Source organism: Setaria italica, chromosome IX (genome assembly GCF_000263155.2).
Source record: "Setaria italica strain Yugu1 chromosome IX, Setaria_italica_v2.0, whole genome shotgun sequence".
In the NCBI taxonomy this organism is placed as follows: Eukaryota; Viridiplantae; Streptophyta; class Magnoliopsida; order Poales; family Poaceae; genus Setaria; species Setaria italica.
Window position 1 is genome coordinate 54074251 of NC_028458.1, and position 24086 is coordinate 54098336.

General features: G+C 48.9%; 2 protein-coding genes across 3 annotated transcripts; one reads left to right on the forward strand and one right to left on the reverse strand.

Annotated features, from left to right (window-relative positions):
* The first annotated feature begins 15276 nt into the window (after nucleotides 1-15276).
* On the forward strand, nucleotides 15277-18767 carry LOC101772288 (FRIGIDA-like protein 4a). Of its 2 annotated transcripts, none has more exons than XM_004985316.2 (3): nucleotides 15277-16057; nucleotides 17626-17804; nucleotides 17887-18767. In XM_004985316.2, exons 1-3 carry the CDS (start codon nucleotides 15394-15396, stop codon nucleotides 18586-18588), a joined length of 1545 nt encoding a protein of 514 aa, XP_004985373.1. In that variant the 5' UTR covers nucleotides 15277-15393; the 3' UTR covers nucleotides 18589-18767. The 2 variants fall into 2 exon arrangements, with proteins under 2 accessions (XP_004985373.1, XP_004985374.1); XM_004985317.2 differs by having other exon boundaries at nucleotides 17626-17798.
* A 1423-nt stretch (nucleotides 18768-20190) lies between these two features.
* Nucleotides 20191-22315, reverse strand: LOC101763533. Its single transcript, XM_004987074.1, has 5 exons — nucleotides 21342-22315; nucleotides 21050-21212; nucleotides 20794-20957; nucleotides 20432-20702; nucleotides 20191-20337 (listed from the first exon to the last, which is right to left on the reverse strand). The coding sequence occupies exons 1-5, from the start codon at nucleotides 22313-22315 to the stop codon at nucleotides 20191-20193; spliced, it is 1719 nt and encodes a 572-aa protein (XP_004987131.1).
* Nucleotides 22316-24086: the final 1771 nt, after the last annotated feature.

The following is a 24086-nucleotide window of genomic DNA, read 5'->3' on the forward strand; positions in this document are numbered from 1 at the left end:
CCAGTAGTTACTCCGCACCAACCTGAAGAAACAAGCTTCAATGCCGCTACATTTTCCAACACAGAGAAGCGTCCGGCTCGACGTGGCAGCTTTGGTTTTACTCCTGCGGTCGCATTGTGCCCCCTCCCAAGACAGGGCATGCGTGTCGACCTACTACCGGCACGCCCTCTCCCCGCCAAACAGGCACAGCGACACTCAATGCTACCCAACCACCCAACGCCCCGTACCTCCAGGCTCTCCTAACCCCAGCAAAACCACATAAAACCCTAGTGCACCGCAACCCTCCCATTACCACCGCCGCCGGCTGCTTTCGTTGCCTCACCACTGACCACCAAGTGCGCTCCTGCCATGACCCTATCCACTGCCGGAACTGCTATGGTAGCGGCCACCGGTTTTCCGAGTGCAAGATGCCGAAAATGCTATGGTAGTGGCCACCCCCTGGCATCGTCGCCCCACCGTCCCCAACCCTACCACCCATGCCGTTGTCCACGCAGTTCCTTACACGCCTCGCTTCGCCTCGCCACCGCCACCAGCGACACCCCCATCACCGCCTACAACCACGCACGTTGCACTCCCTACGGCGTTTGACCCACTCGCCATGCTGGCCTCCTCGAGCTCCATGACGTTGAATTTCGAGCTCCCCCGCAGTGTCGCCACTCCTGTGTCAGCCCTGAAGGCGGACACTGTTTTCCCCGCTCACCAAGCTCGCCTCAGCCGGAAGCCCAAGTGGCCGCCACTGCTCCACCACCGCTCATCCCCAGATCTGTGGACATCCACGACCACTCGAGCCGTGGAAAGGCAGTGGCTGACCCCCTACCGCTCTTTCTGTTGCTGCCCTCCTCGCTAGGAAGGTGTTCTCCAACACCCAGCGCCTCGCCCATCAAGGGGGCCCCGGTGGTGCCGGACGCACCGGCGATGGATGCAGATGGCATTGCCGAGCTGTTGGTGAGCCTGCATGACGGTGACGGTGGCGATGATGATGACACCGACAACAGCACCAGCACCGAGGATGAGGAAGAGATCGAGAGCGAAGGTGACTCTCTCAATAACTGGGATGGTAGAGTTCACATGCTAGAGGTCTGTCTGCGACGTGGCCATGAGGATATCGCTGTGCACCTTGCTTTTGCCTACATCACACCAGCCGAAGCAGTGGGTAGCGTCGCCTTGTTCATTCGGCTGGCTTTGGGGTTGTGGTGTTGGAGGTATGCCCTAGAGGTAATCATAGAGATGATGATATTCCATTGTATCCATATTTTATATTGTGTTCCTTGAATATCCATTAAAGGCTACTAGAATTGATTTGTAATTATGTGAATTGTGTGTGAAACTCTTTACTTGTATGGTTATTCTAAAAGTTGTATTAGTTGATGACTATGTTTCACAAGTCATGGACATGGAGATATCAAACTTATAATGTGGGCACGTGTAAAGACATGTGCTAGGACTGACCCAACGCGAGTTACATAGTTTTCTCTTTACACAACGTGTACGCTTTGTCCTTAGACCTGAGATTATCGCATGTACTCAAGATGTGGATCGACTTACTTAGAGGCTATGAAACGCTACACCGTAACTGGGTAGTTATAAAGGTACCTTTCGGCTTTGTCAAGAAACATGCTGTGAGGCATGGTCAGTCAAGATGGAATTTGCCCCTCTCTATTTGAGAGAGATATCTCTGGCCCCTTTGAGTGATCAGATCCAGAAATGCATGGCCATGCTATGTGAGGTTAAGTGTTAATCTAGAAAGGGATTCCGAATCACAGCATCGAGAAAGAGTGGTCAGCTTGGAGTTAGACCAAATATCGTGAGGCAAAGGGAATAGCATGTACGTGATGTTGCGATGGGTCATTTGATATGATCTTCATGTGCGTCTAGGAGTTAGCATGTCTTGCTAGAGGCCGCTACTAACTATTGGCCGAGTAGGAGTACTCGGGCCATGTCTATACATATATGAACCTATAGGGTCACACACTTAAAGGGCTGGAAGCCCAATTCGGATATGATCTGAATTGGACCAGGTTTAGGAGTACTAATGGGCCTCGGACCCAGAGGCCCGTTAGAAACCCCTATATATTGAGAGGTGGGGGGCGCCCTAGGGTTAAACCCCTTTTGGCCGAACCACAGCCGTGCCCCCTCCCAAGCCCTCGCCTTTGTTGCAACTCGCGGACCTAGCAATCCGGCTTGCGATGCTTCCTCCCCGTACTTGTGGATACCTTGAAGGTGTTGCATTTGCAGCACTCTGATGAGCCGACGAGGAACTTGACGAGTTGACGAGGAACCTGACGATCCGGCGCACGAGGAGGACGCTGCTGCACGTGGCGAGCTGCTAAGGAGTTGCTCGACATCTACGTGTGATCGACTACACTGCCCCGACGCGCTTCATCAACTTCCACGTCTGCACATCTAGTGGTAATCCTGTGATCCATATATGGCAGTTTTCCTGGTTTACGCGGTAGAAAATTTTGTTTTGCGCTAGCATAGCTTACCTCGTATCCCTACATGTGGCACTACAAATCAGGGTTGAGCTCCTGCCCTCCTCACATGGTGCTATGCTTCTCTGCTTCGCTTCTGAGCAGGACCGAGAGCTGGTGCGTGAGCTGAGCCCATCCACCATGACAACATCACGCTGGAGCTGGAACACCCACAAGAGACGTCGAACCGTTTCTTCTGGGAAAGGGAGTGCCTGGCATACGTTGCAGTACAGGACTATCCTTCAGAACATTAGACGGAAGAACACATCAGCAACAACTTTTGAGGGTTCAGCAACCTGCTTGAGATCGACCCAGCGTGCCTCACTTGTTATGACTACTCCCCGCTTTGTCTGCTCATTGCAGTGAACCACTGGCTTGATATCCTAGTGAGCTTTGGATTGATGCTAAGGGGAGTGCACTTGGAGGGAGCATCACGCAACTCATGCCAATCCGTGTTTGGCACCGCAATGGTCAGATGGACACTGATGGAAACCTCATCCCGTTCTTTGGGCCACCTCCTCCACCTCCGCATGCACTTGGCAAAGCACCTGCAGGCCTTGCTGGGTCAGCACTCCCCCCTCCACCACCACCAAATGCTGCCGGTAATGGGCTGCCCGCCGCGCCACCACTGCACGCTCCACCGCACCCCCAAGCACCGCCTGCCGCGGCTGCCTACCTACTCCACCTCACTGTGATGCTTGCCTACATGAAGTGCTCTACTCCACTACCTCCCGCCTCACTGCCACCCTCCCCTGCTGCTACTGTGACACCAACTACAAACATCGCTGCTATTTCTCCTCTGATCACTAATGGCGCTGTGTCCGCCACACGCTCCCCGATCCGTGGAAGATGCCCAAGGAACAAGAACACTAAGGACACAAAACCTCAGTGCCAGAGTTCACGTCTGGCCTACAATGGCCAATGGGAAGTACGTCAAAGTGGTAGACAAGGCCGCACAGCGCGCTGCTCTGAAGAACTCCCTGTCCACTTGCCCTGCCGCTTTGCAGACTCACGTGGAGAAGCGCAACATCCTCTCGTGCACCAAGCTGCCCATCTCCACTACTAACCTGCGTAAGATGGTGGGCGTTGCTGGTCTGGGCACTGCAGCCGCCAATGTCGTTGGGGAGGGGTGCTGCCAACTGTTGAATGATCACCCTGTGCCTTAGGTTCCGCGACGAGAAGAATTGTTTGCCACATTCCGTGTCCCTCTATTGCGCGTCCGTGTTCGTCGTTAGCATCCGTTGTCTCTGTGTCTATGGTAGTTCGAGCGGCAAGGCTAGGCGCTTCACACCCGCTCCTTGCTCTAGCTCTGTTGTCGTGTGTGCTCCATCCATGGGGCCTGTGTTCCCCTAGGGCGTGACATGTCCGTTTGTCGTCTGCTACTTTCAACTGAACTGGACCTATTGTTATTGCTTAATTCTCATGCTTGTTGTCGTTTTCTAAGCATTCTTGTTAATTCGTTGCCCCTATCGCTATCTTTTTGCGGGTCGTTTGTGCAGTCCATCTTTGTTTTGCATGTGCATTGCTTTATTTACTTGTTGGTGCTATGTTGTTTTAGCTATGGGTACTGCTTTTAGATCGTTTAAGCTTCTATCATGGAATGTGCGCAGTTTGGGCAACCCGATTAGGTGCAGTGTGGTGAGTGATGTGATCATGTCTGCGCTCCTTGCGTTGCCTGTCTTCAAGAAACCAAACTCCAAGACATTAACGATCTCTCTACTAAGGTTTTCCTCCTACCTTCCACTTGATCTCTGCCATGGGATCCCGTGGTGGAATTCTCACCGCCTGGAAAAGCTCAACCTTCCTGCTCCACTCCTTCATCACTGGGCGCTACACCCTCACCACGGTGCTTGCCTCCACCACATCTGACCACACTATCACCATCACAAATGTCTACGCTCCATCCAACCACCGTGACTTGTCTATTTTCCTACAAAACCTCAATAAGCTCCCTTAGCATGTCACTGGCCCCTAGCTACTCGTCGAGGACTTCAACCTTTGTCGGTCAGGCGAAGACAAGAACAATGGCCGTGTCGACGCCCGGCTCTGCCACAACTTCAATGAAAGCCCTGACAACCTAGGTCTTGCTGAAATACCACTCCTCGATCGCCTCTATACATGGTCCAACAAATGTAACATGCCCACCCTCTCACATCTCGATCGGGTCTTTGCGAACCCTGCCCAATGTGCAGCCCAGCCCAACACAACACTCACATCCCTCCCTCACCCAACCTCGGATCATACCCCCTTGCTCGTCACACTCTGCACTACCATCCTGAAAGAGACCATCTTTCGCTTTGAAAATGCATGGTTGAACAACCAAAACTTCCTATCTACTGTTCTCTCTGCGTGGTCCACGGCCTACCCTCAGGCATACGCTACTGGCCATCTCGCCGGCTACCTCAAGGCAACTCGAGCTGCAGGAAAGTGGAACAGGCATAACAGGGTGCCTCCAGCTCTAATCCAAAACTGCAAATTCATAATTTTGCTTTTTGACACACTCTAGGAACACTGATGCCTGTCTTCTGAAGAACTGCAGGTCCGGGCACTCTGTCAGGATTGCTTGGCCGTGGCCATCAAGGAAAGCGACACATACTGGAAGCAACAAGGTAAACACCGTGCAATCAAAGAAGGGGACACAAATACACAGTTCTTTCATGGGCATGCTACCCAACGCATGCGCCGAAATCATATCAAAGGAATCGAGGTGGACGGTGTGCTAGTAATGTCTCACCAGGGGAAAACTGCTGCACTCACAAGCTACTACAAGGGGATCATGGGCACTACAGGCATCTCTGACTAGGAGTTTGATGTCATCGCTCTGTATCAGGACAGCCGGAAAGCCTCTAATGTGCTAACTGCCCCATTCACAGCGCAAGAAGCATTGTTGGCCGTGTGTGCAATGAACTGGAACATTGCGCCTGGGCCTGATGGTTTTGGTCCTAGCTTCTACAAAGCAGCTTGGGAAATGGTAAAACCTGAGGTCATGGCATTCCTCCACACGTTCTACAGAGGGGAGGTAGAATTGGCAAGAATTAACAAAGCCTACATGGTGCTACTACCAAAGAAACCTGGTGCTTTCACAGCGGATGCTTTCCGCCCAATATGCCTGCAGAATTGTTGTGTCAACATACTGGCCAAGATCCTTACCTCTCGGTTACAGGCTGAAATTGTAATGATGATTGACCTTGATCAAACTAGTTTTCTCAAGGGAAGATCGATCTCGGAAAATTTCATCTATGCCACGAAACTTGACTTCGCCAAGGCGTTTGATACCGTGAATTGGGAAGGACTGATGAGGATCATGGCCACTCGAGGGTTTAGTGACCAATGGTGTGCATGGGTTTGATAGATACTCCACCCCTCCCTGATAGTAGTTTTGGTCAATGGTTGCCCTAGTCCATGGATCCCATGTCGCCAGGGGCTTCGCCAAGGTGATCCCATGTCACCATACCTTTTCCTGTTGGTTGTTGATGTTCTTCAAGCCATGATCAAGCAGGACGATGGTGTTCATCACCCACTCGTAGAAGGAAGTGCATGTCCCATATTGCAATACGCGGACGACACACTCATACTCCTTTGGGGACAACTGCAGAAAGGCATCTAGCTACAAGCTCTGCTAGATCAATTCTCCAAGGCTATTGGACTGATGATCAACTTCACGAAGAGCACTGTAGTGTCGATGCATATCTGCGACCAGACTGCCTCCCAGTGCATTCAGGCTCTTGGCTGCCGACAGGAAGGTTTCCCTCAAACGTACCTAGGCTTGCCACTCTCTTGTGCGAAGCTACGGATCAATACTTTTGACCCCTACATTGAGCGAGCCGACGGATACTTGGCAGGATGGCAATACTTCCTCCTGAACCCGATTGGTCGCACGGTCTCGATCAACTCCGTTCTAGACAGCCAGCTCATATACCTTATGTGCACCATTCCGCTGCCTCCTGGGTTCATCTCCAAAATTGATCAGAGACGACGAGGCTTCCTATGGGCTGGGGAGCAACGAGCAACCAAAGCTTCCTGCCTCGTGGCCTGGGAAAAGGTTCAAGAGACCCGTGATCAGGGTGGGCTTGGCATCACCAACCTGAGTGTATAGAACTCATGCATTCTCTTAAAGCTTCTGCATCAACTGCATCATCCGCAAGGCTTTTCATGGGCAACATGGATGCGCCGGCATGCTAGTATTGCCAGTCTGGAAGGGGAACTCATGAGCCAACACTGGGACGCACTTCAGGAGTTTCTACCATTCTACCAAGCCATCACCACGGTGGAAATTGGGAATGGCCGTTCAACATCCTTCTGGTTTGATGTCTGGCACGACGAAGAGTGCCTGGCTAACAAGTTCCCTACTCTCTTGAGTCACTGCAAGCGATCCACTCACACAGTCCAGGAAGTCCTTGATCTTGGTTTGGAACCAGACCTGGTGCCACGCACGACACCCATCACTCGTCAAGAGCTTGATGCTGTGTGCCGGATCAGGGAAGTTGTTAGCCACTCAGTCGATGAAGACACGAGGCTATGCCCATTTGTGGCGCCGGGAGGGAAGCTGCACACAGAGCCATTGTACAAACTACTACTGACAGCCCAAGGCACTGACTCCTCCATATCCACATTCGTCGAGCACCGCCTCGAGTGCAATTTTTTGCCTGGCTTCTTGTCCAAAACCGAGTACAGGGCCGAGCCAACCTCCTGAAGAAGAATGTGGTAACAGAAGCTACCTGCAAGGTGTGTAGTGCAATGGAGGAGACAACCACACATATCATCTTTCGGTGCTCCTTTGCCCAAGCTTTTTGGCGGGCACTTCAGTTTGAACTGCTTGAGGGCATCACCACCACAACGCTTGATGAGCTACCGCGCCCAGCTCACATACCTAGCATGCACTTTGAGACCATGGTTCTGCTGTGCTTTTGGCGGCTCTGGAAAAGAAGGAATGGAAGTTTCTTCTGTGACGAGCACATGATACTTCGGTAAACACTAATGGCCTGCAAGGCGGATGTGGCGTTGTGGCGCTGCAGAATGAAGCAATCAGAAACTAGCATATGTGATGCATGGTGTACTCTGTTTACTACGATAATGTAAACCTTACAATGTAACTCTTATGTAAACACTATCATGCGGCACTATCATGCGGGCCGTTATGGGCCATTTCAATGAATTAAGTGGGGGATTCTCTCCCCCTCTGTAGAACATTAAAAAAAACTAAATCATTCTAGGATTCAAAATTTGAAAAAAAAAACTGAGTCATTGTTACTTCCTCCCCTCAAACTTAGTATGTGCATGTATTTGCGGCAATCATTTGGCACTGAATATAGATAATAAATAGGGGCAAGTGAGATCATTTTGCCTCCTTATTAATCCACTATCATTTTCTGCCTCCTATTTTTCTTTTATACAATACTAATGCCAACGCACCTATAGGATTAGCATAGACATTAAGAGCATCTCCAGCAGTCCCCAAATTTTTTTTCCAATAACTAGGGAATATCCCAATATCACTTTCATCATTATTGAGAGAGTTACTTTTGCAGTCTTCCAATAATCTCATCACAATCCAACTACCGTATTGAGAGAGTCACAACTCCTCCTTTATTTAGGGAGAGTTGGGGTGAATTATTGGGTTATTGGGAAAAGGAAAAAGGTAAAGGGAGACTGTTGGAGCACTGTTTTCTTATCAACTCTTCCAATATGGTAGTTGAATTAGGAAAATGGAGACTACTGGAAATGCTCTAAGACCTGTTTGGATAGAATAAATCACTGTGGACGAATATTATCTAGGAATTCACGGTCCACGGGAACAGCTGCACATTTTGCTATCGGCACCGCAGGCAGAGCAAGTAGGGTGTGTTTGGTTTGAGAGTTGAAGTGGGTTGGGTTCGTCTCTCTAAGGGAATATACCGCTGGGATGCGGGTTTGATTGGTCCGGCAAAACTAAGGAATGCAGCCGACCCACTTTGATGTCATATCGTGTCCGTCTGTGAGTCCCGCAGGCGAGCTCGTTGGGAGATGAGCAAAGCAGGAGCTAGCTGGGAGGCGCACGGCAGGCCATGGGTGAGCACTGCTGAAGCTGCACGGAAGCCAGCAGAGGCAGTGAGCGGCGGCATGGTGCACGGGTGCAGGCTCAGTGTAGGGCGGCGAGCGGCTGCGTGACGCAGGGGTGGAGGCTAGGCTGAGGCAGGGCGCGGGGAGAACGACGGTGCAGGAGGCCAACTTGAGTGGGAGGAGGGAGCAGGGGTAGCACCTGCAAGTCCACACGGAGTGGAAGCTCGATCCCCACGCGATGCAGGAGGAAGATAAGGCTAGCGGTGGAGAAAGAATTAAGGAAGAAGATGATGACATACGAGTCCCACAGATGACAATTGGGCTCCACAGAATACTGTTGCTAACCGTGTGAAAATGGTTGTCATCTCATCCCTTCCAACCTTTACAATTAAACAAAAAACTGGGATGAACCCATCCCTCTCAACCAAACACGAAATGGGTTCAACCCAACTCAGAAAACTGGGATAGACCCAACATGGGGCGGTCCTAGGGCCCGGCGACCCTGGGCTCTGCCCGAGGTCCGACGCCACATCTGCAAGAGGATAGTTGTTTTAGTCCATGGCTTCTCTGCCCAGGCTCCAAACGATCCATGGGTCCGTCACTAGACCCAACCCATTTCACTTGGTCCCAAAACCAAACACATACTAGGTGATGCAATAGAAAAGAGGGACTATGAGAAGGTGCCTTGGGTGGCACAAGATGGATTTGGTTAACACTACGTGAAAAAGTTATTGGTGATGGGGCGGTTGGTGACAATTGTCACATGTCCCAGGAAATTTGATTTTAATATAAAAATATGGGATGATAGAGGACATGATATACTCACTCCATCCTAAATTACTATTCGTAGCTTTTCTAGATACATAGCCTTTGATAGACCTGAACATTTTAAGCCCGGACCCGGCCTGCAAACCTGGGCTGAGCCTGATGGGTTTTGGCCCACCCACGCTAGCTACCGGGCCGGCCGTGGTCTGCGAAACCAAGCCCGAAAAAAAATCGAGCTCGCGTGAGCCTGCCCAAACAATTAATTTTATTTATTTTTCAACTAAAAAAGAATAGGTGGCTCGAGCCTGACCTGAGCCCGGCCCGACAACCCCCACAGGCTGTTCGTGGGCAGAATTTTTCAACTCGAATTGAACCGGGCTTTTTGTCAGCTTGGCCCAAGCTAGGCCTAACCCGCAAAATGCTCAAGTCTAGTCTTTGATATGCACCTAGATATATATTATATCTAGATACATAGTAAAAATTATGTATCTAGAAAAGCCAAAACGAATAGCAATTTGGGACGGAGCTTTATTAGAAAAATTACTTTAAGAATTCTTTTCATCATTATTTTTAATGTAATTTTATCTCTCCATGGTTAATCTTGCATTATTAGATGTTCAATCATAAAAAAATTATTGATGTTTTTTAACATAGATTATGATGTCGTTAGCCACTCCACGAAATTTGAAGTCAAACCCTAGCTTGTACGCACAGAAACAAAAAAATAAATCACATTGTTATGTACCGTCTTTTTTGTTTTTTAGCTTTTTTTCAAAAGATTCTCACAAGTACGCTCCTAACGGAACCAACTCCAAAAATGGACCTTTAGCTTGGCGCCATCCACGTTAGCGCCTAGCTTACACGTCTCGGCACCAGCCATCCTGGCGCCAAGCTCCATGCGCAGCTGCTGACGCGGATGACGATGTGGAGGGGGCTTGGCGCCGTGCATCTTGGCACCGAGCAATTTACCCCATACCCCCTGACGTTTTAAACGAAACAAGTATAATTATTCCGAGGAATGTGCAACAAACTACGCTCTAATTCAACTAGTTAAGACGTGGGCTTCTTAACCCAAAGACTTAAGTTCAAACCCCTATGTTGAATATTTTTTTCTACATTTTATTTTTTTCAGCACCATAACGACATCTAACATCTTAGAACCTTGGCAGCAAGAAATGATCTCCTGAGGTTTGAATCTAGACTTAGGTTAAAAAAAATACTTGAGTACGGTATGAATGATTCTAAATATTTTTGAGTGACGATCAACCCTGGTATTGCTCTTTAGCAACGTCTTTGGTTCTAGGATTTTGTTTCTCTATATGTTTGCTTTTGTCCATCTTTGCACTATCAATAGAACTTCAGCCACCATAATCAGTTGCGCTCATATATACAGTGTTGAGTTGTTCATCAAGTACGTTGATTCAATGGTGCATAGGATGTTGTACTGATCTACAGGCAACACGACGGCACGACTGCACGAGTCCTCCCGTTCCCGTACCACACGAGATTCCGACGGAAAGGGTGGCAAACCAAAGAAAAGGGATCGAAATTATTTGCCGTCCTAACCCAGTAGAATTAGAGTGTAGTTTGTTACACACTTCTTGAAATAATTATACTTGTTTTGTTTGAAACGTCAGGAGGCACAGGTAAATTGCTCGGTGTCAAGGCTGGGCGCCATCATGGATGAGCTTGGATGGCGGCAAGCTCCCCACGTCGGCATCCGCGTCAGCAGGTGCGCATGGAGCTTGGCGTCAGGATGGTTGGCGCCGAGACGTCTAAGCTTGGCGCCAGCGTGGATGGCATAACGGCGGTTGCAATGGTCCCACCGGGCGTGCCAAAAGTGTGTTGGCGCTAGAAATCGGTCCAGCGGCCGACACACGACCCGGGAGAATCTGCTTAGCTCCTGTTCGGGTGAATGCCCTGGTGCGGTTCGCGCGGCGTGCCAGCCAATCTGACCTGTTGATTGGCAAGGAAGAACACGTGTCAAATTCGGTAACTACGATCGGCTAAGTTTCCGATCGAGAGGACAAATCGGCAGATCAGCCGATTTACTGTAGTAAAGTAACCGGCTACGAGAGAGCGCGATCCTTATAGCCTTGTAGACAGAAAAATACTAAAACAATCGGTACAAAGCTTATGAAAATAACACTAGGAAAAGATCTAATCGGCAACGAACGGATCTAACAACAGAAGGTAATAAAAGCCGATACTACCGATTCCTAGCGGGATAACTGGTGATAAAAGCTAGAAAAACAGGTAAAAAACCTATGAATCTAGTTGATATCGATAACTGGTGAATAAATCTAAACGAAACGACAGCGATACGCCGGAAGTTAAAGCTTAGACGTTACTCGATAAGCGGAACTTACAGAATCGGCCGGAGATCAAGATGATGCAGCCCTGCCAACCCGCACGAACTCGTGAGAAGAAAAAACGATGGCGAAGTCGCCTGCTTGAAAGTAGTATGAAGAATAAAGTAACTTGTTGTATTGATTGATTGTTGTGTTTACAGATTTACAAAGGTAGCTATTTATAGCCCCGTACAAATAATCTTCTTAACCGACTAGAACTCTATCTCTAATTCAAACAGAAAACAAATATCTACAAGCACAATCCGTGCTAAACTAATTACCCCACGCTTCGTGGGCTGAACCCCACCTTATCCTTCCATCTTTCCAAGCCCATACAGGCCCACCTTAGTCCACCTTCCTGATCGGGCGATTTCTTATCAGCAAAGGGCTGCCGATTGGGAACCTGAAGCGAAGCAAAAGCCACTTGACCGATTCCACACTGTAGCACCTTTTGACCGATTCCCAACTGTATTCTTTCGATTTCTTCCCTCTTTGACGCCGATTCTACTGATGACGAAATCTGACGTCAACACATGCCCCCCAGTTTCGGAGTAAAATATAATCTTTTATTTCGAAATTCTTCAGGCACGAGCATTACCAACCAACCATTTCATAGCTTTGAAAAGTGAAGGGTTAAAAAGAAAAGGAAATGGTAAAAATCGGGGCTCGGGAGCACATTGTGTAGGGTAACTAGTAAAACAGACTGAATAAACTTTTTTTTGAAACTATAGACTGCATAAACTCTGAACTGAAGAAAAAAAAAACAGAAAAAAAAGAACAGACTTGGTCGTCGTCTCGTCGAAGCATGCTAGGAAGATCCCTCCCCACAGAATTATACCGGTACGGCAGCTGCTACCTGGAATCTGACCGTTTGCTACTGGAAATGACTCGGCTCCTCAGATGAGATCTGGATTGGCGGCAGACATCGGCATCCACCTTGACAGCCAAAGAATCGACACAAAGTACCGTTTCCTTGACAAAAGATCGGGAAAAAAAAACGAACCACTGCTACCTCGGCTAAAAGTCGGGGCCCCGTCTTTTTTGTTTTTAGCTAAAGATTCTCGCAAATATCGCTCTTATCAGCTTTGGCGCCATCCACGCTGACGTCAAGCTACAACGTTTCGGCGCCAGCCATCCTGGCGCCAAGGTCTATACGCAGCTGCTGACACGGATGCCGACGTGGCGGGAGCTTGGCGCCAAGCCTTGCGTCGTAGATTTGACGCCGAGCATTTACCCCGCACCTCTTCGTGTTTTGAACTAAACAAGTATAATTATTCCGAGTAGTGTGCAACAAACTAAGCTGTGGTTCAACTGGTTAGGACATTAGCTTCTTATCCTAGAGACCTGAGTTCAAACCTGATCTATGGCACCAAGGCTTGGCGCCATCCCCGCCACTTCGGCATCCGCGTCAGCAGCTGTGTATGGACCTTAGCGACAAGATGTTGTAGCTTGACGACAGCGTGGATGGTGCCAAGCTAAAGGTCCATTTTTGGAATTAGTTCCGCTAGGGACGTATTCGTGAGAATCTTGGGCTTAAAAAAAAGTCGGTTGTCATGTACGTCGAGCTGAATTTTTTTCGGAGGAGGCTCCGTTCCGAGCTAAGCTGCGCCACTAGTATCCTACTAGTACGTACTACAGTGTATGCAGCACCGTAGCGCGTAGCATGAAGACACTGCGAGTCATGCGTGCACATGCGTATCCCGACAAAGGTACTCCGATTTTCTGGATAGGATATGTTGCCGGCAAGACGCATTGGATGACAACTTTGTTGCTGACAGCTAATTACTCCATCCATCGTTTTAACTTTTTTATGTATCAAAAATACTAAAATCGCCTGCGACGTCCAAAACGCTAAACCAATCGGTCACCCTTTGTTTAGCATTTAGACCGTTTAAATGATATTTAAATAGAATTAAACGACCTAAACAGCTTTGTATAATAACACTAAAATATACATATTTATATATATAAAAGCAAATATGCTAGAAAGTCTACATATTTACAAATATAAAATGTAAATATTCTACCAAATAATTTTTTTGGAACAAATCTAAATCCCACAACACATCGTATACTTACGATGCTAATTAGTTTAGTGTTGGTTGTGGTAGTTATAATCTTCCTATTGACTAAATTATGAATTAAATGATCATTTAGCTCATCTAATCACGTTTAACTTGATCTGTTACGGTTTATAACGATTTAAACGGGTTTAAACGGTCCAACCGTTTTAGGACCTAAACGACATGGGAAGTCTTTATTTAGCGTTTAAATGCCGTTTAGACGGCCCGTTTAGGCGAACAAGGAAAGACGGAATCACGATTTCACTTATTTAAGGTGCAAGTAATACTCAAAACAAGGAAATTTTCGTGCATGGTAGTTACACAAGAGTGGTGGTAAACGCCGGTTGGCCTTACGTGTAGGTGTAGATCAGGACGTGTCTTGGATCGGTGTCAGCTACCTGTGCAGGTACGCCAAGATGCGGCAGCCGCTGTTTTTCGTCTGGTGAGATGCATCATGCATGCATGCATGCATACCTTTTCGGGGAGGGGACCCTGCTGCAAGGCTGCAACGTTGCTCCGTAAGTGGGCACTGGCCTGGCAACGTATTGGTGTCCAGTGCAATGCATGTGCAGACTACTTGTCCTTTGCCATCGAGTTTCCCGTGTGGACCAAAAAAAGATCTCTTGTCATTCAAATCTTATAATTCAGCTCGCCTTTTCATGGACACTTGTGTCCCTTTTGATTAGATTTTAGATTCTCGAAATCTAGATTTTAGGTTAGTTTTCAAAAGCTGGGATTTTGGGTAGAATTTGAGTTGGCTGTTTGGAGAGTAGATTTAAGAACCCAAATTCCCTTCTCTCTTTCTCTCTCTTATAATCTGGCAAAATCTATCCAAAATCTACCCAACTCAAATCTAGATTCTGGAATTCAGATTCTGGGATCAAAATCTGGTGTATTTGGATCCCATCCGGATTCTAAGCTTCCAAAAGCTGGGTGGGATCCAAACGGGGGCTAGGAGGTGCTATTCTAATTAAGCTCCTCATACAATGAAGGTAACAAAGATGCATAGTTTAGATTCACATATTATTGAGCACAGAGATTACTAAAGTCATTATAACACATCTTACAATATTTTTTCCCGGATAACCAAGAGTCATTGTTCTCCTTTAAATGGTTTCTCAAGCGTCCAATGATTTTATAGTTTATGTTGGAACAATCTCCGAGGGGGTGAAAACCAATTGGTGTAACCCATAATCCCCAACCAAAATTACTGCTGTTTGTAGCTATCTCAGAGTGGCCACCTGCAGGCGGTTGACATGTAGCTATTGATAACGCAATAACAAATTATTGCTGTTTGTAGCTTAAAAAATGTTTGAAAATCAAGGTACTTCTTTTTTTCAAAACGAAATTGTATGCATCTTCATAATTCTATTTGGAATTGTAGGCACCAATATTTTTTTTCTTTTTTTTGGGCATGCAACATCCCAACATTCTACGGGCAGCGCAGCTCCAAAAAAAGCTCAGTTGCCACGCACGGCACCGAGCACAGGAAAACATAAAAAGAAAAAGAATTGCAGCACATCATGGGCTACATTTCTATGGGCCGGATGGTGGACTTCTACACGAGGAGTTCGAGTAATACTCAATTTGGGCCCAACCCTGCCTTCCTTCTTCCACCTTTGGCGTCTCGAGGAGAAAGAAGGGGTTCCCCCAACGAATCCGTACTTCCGTAGCACGCACCTCGATAGGGTTTCGGCCACCGCCATGGCCGACGCCGCGCCGTCCATCCCGGCCGCGATCGACTCCCTCCAGACCTACTCCACGGCCCTCTCCGCCTTCACCGCTGCGTGGCGCGCCGTCGAGTCCCATGCCGCCGCCCTTGACTCCACCCTCGCTGCTCGCCTCGCCGGCTTCTCAGAGCTCGAGCTGATCTGCTCCGCGATGGACGGCGCTGGGCTCCGCGAGCACCTCACCCAGCATAGGGACGAGCTCAAGGAGCCCGCGCGCGCCCTCGACGCCGCGCTCCTGGTGGCGCCCGATCCGGGGCTTCTAGTCCTCTCCGCGGCCGCGGGTTTCTGCCGCGCGCCACCGGAGGAGGCCAAGAGCGATGGGGACATCAAGGTGTCCTACCGCCTGCTCATCGGCCTGCTCGACCGGCTGCGCGCGGTTGGGGTGAAACCGTCGCCGGAGGCGTGCGACGAGGCCAGAGCTGTCGCGGCGGACTGGAAACGAGGCAAGCGGATCGGGTCGGACGTGATGTTTAAGCAGGAAACAGTCGCATTCCTGCTTCTCGTGGGGGTGTTTGGGCTGGTTGAAGATGTGGGCGGCGCCGGCGAGGTGCTAGATCTGGTTGTGTCGATCGCCGGCCGGGAGCGTGCTGTCGATGCGTTCGTCGGCCTTGGGCTCGACCTCGACCAGCATATGCCAGGTAAGCCACATTTACTTTGTCGACGATACTTTGCTGGTTTCATTGTGTTCTTTGGAGTACGGAATGCTAGGATTATTGTTGTTTGTGTGCTGAATTGTCCAACCAAATTGGGCAGTCACTCATCTGGCCTGCAGATTCAGGATGATGCTTGTAGTCGTAGTTGGCTTATATGTTGTATGCAGTGATCCGTGCTTGGGTGTTTGGATCCTGGAACTAAAGTTTAGTCCGTGTCACATCGGATATTCGGATGCTAATTAGGAGGACTAAACATGAGCTAATTACAAAACTAATTGCAGAACCCCTAGGCTAAATCACGAGACGAATCTATTAAGCCTAATTAATCCATAATTAGCGAATGTTTACTGTAGCACAGTATTGTCAAATCATGGACTAATTAGGCTTAATAGATTCGTCTCGCGATTTAGCCTAGGGGTTGTGAAATTGGTTTTGTAATTAGTCTATATTTAATACTTCTAATTAGTGTTCAAACATTCGATGTGATAGGGGCTAAAATTTAGCCCGCGGATCCAAACACCCATGCTTACTCTTTAGGGCTTGTTTGGAGAGCTATCCTCCTGTATTTTCATCCCTGCCCTGATTGTAAGTTACATTGACATGGATGCGGGTGTCAGTTGTCCAACTTGGCTGTGAGTATTCGATTCGACATATTTTTTGGGGACACGCAAAAACTCGATGGTCAGGATATTTGGCACCCTTTAGTTAACTCTCAATTATCCTTTGAATAATTCTGTATAATTTCTAAGCTAACTCACTCATGCTTCAATCAATTCAAGTCAGACTTCATTAAACTTGATAATTAATCCGCTCAAAATTTGCATCATTCAGATAATCTTTCCTATTGGATCGTATTCAACTTGACTCGGCCATAAATCGACAAACAAATTTTGTGTTTGTGTTTGTGAGAGAGCATGCTGCTGTTCCTTCTTCCTAGTTCTGTTATTGTCTTATCAGTATGTTCTACGAGTACGCATGATTGCACGTGACTTGGCTTGGTCATAGCTTCCTAGACGCTGCCATTTTTTTTCCTGTTTTAGCAATCTTGTTGCTATTGTTATAATCTCATATATCTTGTCAGCAATTGTATTTCTTCACCTTTTCTGTAAGACTTTAATGTGTGTTGCACTGTTCTTTATGGAATCTTTTGAGCTGTGTCTTAACGGTGTGTGCTTCTCTATGAATGTAATGTTTCTTTCCATCATTTTTCTCACATTTCATAAATTGAATCTTTTGTTACTTGTAGCTTAGGAAGATTTTTGGATGCTTATCGGGAGGCAGTGAATGTCTTTGACAGCTCTGCTTATAGCGTCAAACATGCTCATGAGTGTTTTTTAAGAAATAACACCTTACATGATTCAATCATAGGCATATGTGTATGTCACGTATTTATTCACAATACGCTATAATCTATGCTTCAGTCAGGGACAGCTCTGTGTTTGCTATTATAAAAGTTCATGGCAGTAATGTTGTTTTCTGTTCCACTTTCAATGTTTGTAATTGTTCTTAGATGAAAAAATTGACCTTAAGATGAAACTTTTTCTTTGCACCAGTTCTCATTGAGAAAATGACACAAAAAGGTAAACAGCTTGAGGCGGTCAAATTCATTCAAGCTCTTAATGTAGTGCACAAGTATCCTTTGTTGCCTGTTCTGAGGTCGTACATTAGTGCTGCTGCATTAGCTGGGAAGATGATCCAGATCAGGGGAGATGATCCTGCCTCTCAGGCACATGTCTGCTCCAGTATTGTTTATTGTGCACATTTTACATTGTACAGACAGTTCTTATTTCCTAAACTATCTTGGACTTTGGCAGAGTGCAGCTGATTCTAAAGAGCGCACGCTGCTCGGAACATTGCAGAAGTTCATTAAGGAACAGAAGCTAGAAGAACTGCCTATTTTGGAAGAAGCCAACAAGCGATTGGCACAGTTGGAGCAGCTAAGTGCAGAGAGAAAGAGAGCTGCTGCTGCAGCAGTAGCAGCTGCTCAACAAGTTAGCAAGAACATTGAGCAGCAGCAGAAGATACTGCAGCTCATGCAGCCTGCTAAGAGATCAAAGGTAGACAATGTGGTGCAAGGTTCTTCAGGCCAGAACGTCCATTCAGCTGTAGTTCCTAGCCAACAATTTATCCTGAGGCAGAGCATCCATACTGCTGCAGCGCCAAATCGGTATCAAGCTGCTTTAAACCCAAATGTACTACCTGTGATTACTCCGATTCCGCAAGTTGTTACTGGGAATCATCGTCCGGTTGGCATCCAAAGTCAGGTCCCTGTTGCACCTGCTGTTCTGACTCAATATGGTGGCTTGGCAGATTATGAAGGGATGTCCTCCAGACCATATAGGTCCAGCACTCTAGTTCTTGGACCAAGTGCTTTGAATGTTCCGAGTGGGCACTCGCCGTCAAGGTCAAACCTCTATTCTGGAGATCCCCTCGTGGCTGTCTCCCGATCATCAGGCAAGAGGGGTTCATCTTACAACTATTCTTTGTCCAACATGTCAACTTATGATCCTAAATGAAGAGGATTAGGTTCATGTACCTGGAACCAGTGAACTAACCTTGGAAAATTGGGTTCCAGAATGAGCCCTGGTCCCTTTGTAAACGCCAACTGTTCATTGTAAATAACAAAGGTCATGGATTTGTATCTGTATAAAAATTTCTTTGACAAAATCCAATAGATATTGTAGGAACTCTAACATGGACTCCGACCGGAAGGACAAATTGCCTGTGTCATTTTCTCTTTAAATTCACACGATCTTCTTATGCTACAACGGACTGGTTGTTTCAGCAGTTTGCGTTTTTTGAGGTACTACTAGGTCATTTTAGTTTTTTTATTCATAGATATTATTATGCTTCTAGACAGTGCATATTTAGGTGCATAATAATATCTATGAATCTAAAAAAGTTAAAATGACCTACAATTGGAACGGAAGGAGTACTTTGATGCAGTTTGCATCTGTGAGCAGATGAAATTTCTACGTTCTTCCTAGTTGTTCCCAACAACGATGGCCAAAATATTGTTGCTGTTTTTCGCGGAGACATCCTATATAATAGGTAGAATAGGAGAAACAATAGAGTGCCCTTACGTATATAGCTTCATATCGGAGATTTATATGGATTCCGTCTCACAATCCAAACTAGATATTGCATTCTTTGCGTCAGAGAGAGAGAGAATTACAGGGACCCACTCCTTTGTAGAGAGAGATAGTTACAGGGGCCAATGCGCTGGAGCGGGACGGTCAATGCAGGGGATTCATGTCGCCCGCGTCCATTAATGTATTCGTGCTATCGAGAGTCCCAACATGAAGCACAGATTCGAACAAGAATGTTGCACACTCGAATGAAAAAATTCGATACCACAGTTCCTCATTTATACTTCTTATTATACGTATTGTGAAATCAAGCCTATAGAAACAGTAACCGTGCACGTAGCTTACTTGCACAGGTTATGATCAATGTTTTAAATAGCAGGTTGAGAGGATTAGCGGCAAAATTCTAAAACAAGCTTAGCGAAGCTAAATGAGGCTATAGCAAGCTATAGCGGCTAAATTGTACGTGAAAACAAATCTGGCACCCTATCTCAAATAGCTATAGCGGACCATAGCAGAAGATTTAAAACCTTACTCGTGATAAAAACAACAGCATTGCTAGTGCCCGGACGTCAATCGGACACTCCGTTGCAACATCGAAACAAAACATCTGCAGCATCGAAAATCTATAATTGCAATGTTAAAAAATATGCGAAAAATAACTACACCGTTCGATTTTGGGATAGAAAATTCCCGCCGCAATATGAACACTATGTTTTATGCAACATTCATTGTGAAACATGCGGAAACAATAGTTGTAATATCGATATTTAACTATTGAAATATACGTTGAGGTGTTCGATTTTTTTAAGGTTCCGGACACCAGAGTCTTAGCATTACCGAAAAACAACTACAACAGCAAAAAAACATGGACCTCATCGACTACACGAACACGTACCACTACACACTAACACACAAGACACACAAAACGCCTCCTCGCGGCACGGCCTACGACATCATCCCTTGATCTCCCTTGGACTACCACTACATGACATACTCGAAGAAGAATTACTACAGGACAAACATCCCCGGCTAGTACAGCATGGCGTGGCCGCGCAGGTGCCTGTGGGTCAGCTTGTTGACGACCGTCATCACCGCGCGCGCGTGCATCTCGCGCTGGACCGCCGCCGGGAGCCTCTCGATCCGCCGCGCCAGCGCCCTCGCCTCCTGCGGGAAGTGCTGCATCGCATGCCAGTCAACACAGCAGTCAGCTCTCTAAAAGGACCCAGCCACAAAGCACCGCACGCGCGCATCAAAATCAGCAGCGACTTACGTTCTTGCCGGCGTCGAGCAGCTTGGAGACCACGTAGTTGGAGTAGTTGCCCCGCACCAGCTCGGCGAGCGCGCGCTCGCGCAGGCCCTGGAACGCGGCGAGCAGGCGCTGCAGCGGCACCTTCGTGCGCGCGAGGAGGAAGCAGGCCTCAACCACGTAGCTCCCGAACCGGTCCGAGGACACGGTCACCACGTCCGCCGCCACTCGGTCGGTGATGGCCACCTGGAGGAGCTCGCTGCCGCACTGGATGGCGCACTGCAAGAAGTAGTTGCTGCGCCAGGCACACGAGATCCCGTTAGTTTCATTCGCTCCGTCGTGGCAAGACAAATCATATATACATCGTTAGACGGACGAGCGCGCACCTGTATTGGCCCATGGCGATCTCGACGGTGCGGCTCAGGATGATCTCCTCGAGAGCGCGGAGCTCCCCGTTCCTCGCGTGCTCCAAGCATTCTGCCAGGCATCTCGACCCGAACGACGAGAAGAGCAGCTCGTCGATGATGGCGGTGGAGAACTGGATTATAATCTGGCAGAAATCAAGTAAGAAAACAGCAAAAGAAAACCGGTGGATATATAACAAATCTTAATTAACAGTAAGTATCCATTGTTGGTGAGCACCTTGCTATCCTCGTAAGACATCGTGGTGAAGCAGGACCGAAGCAGGTTCACGCCATTGTACTGCTCCATGAGGCGCTCACGGAAGAGCCAGCAGATGAACTGCACGAGCATCTGGGGGTAAGGCGCCAGGGCCTGGACGAGCCCCTGCACGATATCTGCCAGCCTGCGCCGTGTAATGTAAAAGAACTTGTTATCTGAACATTTGTGCTTTAATCTCTGTCTCGATTCGAATGTCTACGCAAGTGAACATGTGAATCAAGGTGCAATTTTAAAGCTCGATCGGAAAACGTACCCGCGATTGTGCTTCTCGACGCCCATCAAAAAGCCAATGCTATTGTACACCGCGTGGACGATTTCCTGGAGCTCGTCGGGCCGCCCCGCGCAGGCACGCACCAGCGCGAGGAGCACGTCGCGCCTCTCTTTGCTCCCCGTGACGCAGCCCACGTCGCACCTGACTCTGGCGAGCACGCTCCGGCGCACCTGCTCGTCGCCCTCCACGAGCAGGCTGGCCACGTGGCCCGCCGCCCCCGGGAACATCAGGAGGTCGGGCTCCATCGGGCGGCGGAGCAGGCGCAAGCGGACCTGCTCCAGCGTCGGGTGGTAGTAGCGGCGAGCAGGCGTGGGGATCCACGACCGGTAGTCCGCCGGGTAAGCGCTCAGCGTGCTCTGGAAAGCGGAGGCGTACGGGTTGAGGCTGGAGTTGCCGTCCCATGGGAAGGAGGCGGCGCCGAGCTGAGGGGCGCTGGGCATGAGCTGATAGTTGCTGGCGCTGGGGCTCGGGCTCAGCGTCGACGACGAGTGCGACTCCACCGAAGGGTGGGACGGGGCGGCGGGGACGAAGTGCCCGGCACCGGCGTCCAGCTTTGGCGTCACCGGCGGGGGGGTGTGCGCGGCGGCGGCATTGAGGCGCGGGCTGTGCGCGCCGAAGTGCGAGGCGTAGAAGCTGCCGGAGCCGTAGGAGGCGTAGGGCAGGACGTACCCAGCGCCCGTGGAGCTCTCGCCGACGCAGTAGTTCTGCGGCTGGGGGCGGTAATGCCCCGCCGCCTGGAGCTGTTGCATGAGCACTTCGGCCCTGGTGGTCGGCAGGGGCACCTGCGGCGGCTGGGGCTTGGGCTGCTGCTCCAGCGGCGAGGAGTCGTCGTCGTCGTCGCCGAGCCGCATCACGCGGAAGTAGGCGCCGAGGTCGGCAGCGGTCGCGGCGGGATTGATCGGGGCGGGGGCCTTGGTGGAATCGGCGGCGGCGGCGCTCTGCTGAATCGAGCCCATGGCGATCGGGGGGCGTCGAGACTGAAACTGGATCGCTTTGGATCGCGTTGCGAATCTGCCGTTGAGGATTTTGCGGGCCGCGGCCGAAATTATATAGGGCTGGAGCTCTCGGGATGTGGGACCCCGCGCGGCGCAGGAGTCCGACTCGATCGCAGGGGCCGTGAGCCTGTTGGACGCTGCAAGACGCGGCGACCGGGTCGGACTCGATCACCGACTCCAACACGACTACGAGACCGGGTCCGACTCGCTCTGGCTTGTTTTTCGCTCGCATTGCCCGCGCGGAAGAGCGAGAGCTGGCCGACGCTCTAGCTAGCTAGCAAGCGTGGGTGCCGTTGTCTTAGCCGCTCGACGCTCGTGATCCCTAGCAATGGAAGATGTGGTTTTTCTGCAAGGGATCACTGCTCACTTTCGGTACATGCCAGCTGTATGGTAAATTGTACCTGCTGAGACGATACAAGTACACGCATATAAATTACAGCGACGATTAATCCGACGCGAGATCATCAACATGGATACAAACGGAGATGCTGGCTACACAAGACTAAACTGCACTGCATCTTTATCTTCCGTTATCACGAAATCACTCGAGTTGTACAGCACGCCGTAACTTTGCACAGAGAGAGCGCAGACATCAGACATGACAGACAGACATTTGGAATGCCGTGAGCCTAGCTACCTTCCCCTACAGTCGCACGCACCGTCGCGTACGAGCAGATCAAACCGGCGGCTAGCGCTGTTGCTGCCTGGAGGATAACACCTTGCGGACGACCTGCATCACCTGCCGCGCCCACGCGGACGCCTCGCCCTGGTCCGCCTCCAGCACCCGCTTGAAACCAGTCCTGCATTGCTCCCGCATTCCACTGAATTGGGTCCAAACTCGGACAGTTTGCCCACTTGCTGATCTCCCGCCAAACTTTTTGTGATATTGGGCACTCAGAGAAGAGGTGCAAGGCTGTTTCCAAATTTCTACGGCACATTGGACAGAAGTAGGAGTTCGGCCACTCACGCTGCAGCAGCCTATCTGCAGTCCAGACTCTGTTTTGCAGTAGCAACCACATAAAAAACTTGCACTTGGACGGCGCCCAAACCTTCCACACCATCTTCGGGAACAGTGAGGCCAGACCTCCATCAAATGGCATGTCATATGCTGATTTGGCTGTGTATTCTCCTGAAGATGTTCTTGTCCAAATGATCGTGTCCTGATCTGCATTGCTTATGTCAAAATTCACCTCCTCGATCATCCCCCACAAGTTTACATGTTCATCAATGAGGTTCACTGTGAGGTCATAAGCAATGTCGCGAATCCACTGGTCATTGACAAGCGCTTCTGCCACAGATCTGTTCTTCCTCTTGCTATGCTTGTAGAGGTTTCGAAACATAAGGGCTGGTGAGCACCCATCCAGCCAGCTAGATGTCCAAAACCTAGCTGTATGTCCATTGTTAACTGTGACTCTTGTTGCAGCAGCAAAAAGTGCCATATCAATGTTGTCCACAGGTAGCTCCATGCCGACCCACGGGCGATCTGGATGCTTCCATTGAAACCAGAGCCAACGCAATCTCAACGTGAACCTGAATCGGATGCCAAATACGATACACGAATTGCGACAATGGTTAATCTAACCAAACATTAGAAGCATAACACGTGCTATACACGAATTTCGACAGTTGTTAATCTGACCGACCAAACATCAGAAGCAAGGATGCAACAGAGATGCAGGAATGCAAAAAGACAAGACTGCATAATATCTGAATTTGTCTTTTTATCATGAAA

Coding starts and splice junctions, on each gene's coding strand:
- LOC101772288 (XM_004985316.2), top strand. CDS start 15,394: ATGGCCGACGCCGCGCCGTCCATCCCGGCCGCGATCGACTCCCTCCAG. Junction 16,058..17,625: donor CCTCGACCAGCATATGCCAG/GTAAGCCACATT, acceptor TCTTTGCACCAG/TTCTCATTGAGAAAATGACA. Junction 17,805..17,886: donor ATCCTGCCTCTCAGGCACAT/GTCTGCTCCAGT, acceptor GGACTTTGGCAG/AGTGCAGCTGATTCTAAAGA.
- LOC101763533 (XM_004987074.1), bottom strand. CDS start 22,315: ATGGGCTCGATTCAGCAGAGCGCCGCCGCCGCCGATTCCACCAAGGCC. Junction 20,958..21,049: donor TGTCTTACGAGGATAGCAAG/GTGCTCACCAAC, acceptor GATTTCTGCCAG/ATTATAATCCAGTTCTCCAC. Junction 20,703..20,793: donor ATCGCCATGGGCCAATACAG/GTGCGCGCTCGT, acceptor TGCCTGGCGCAG/CAACTACTTCTTGCAGTGCG.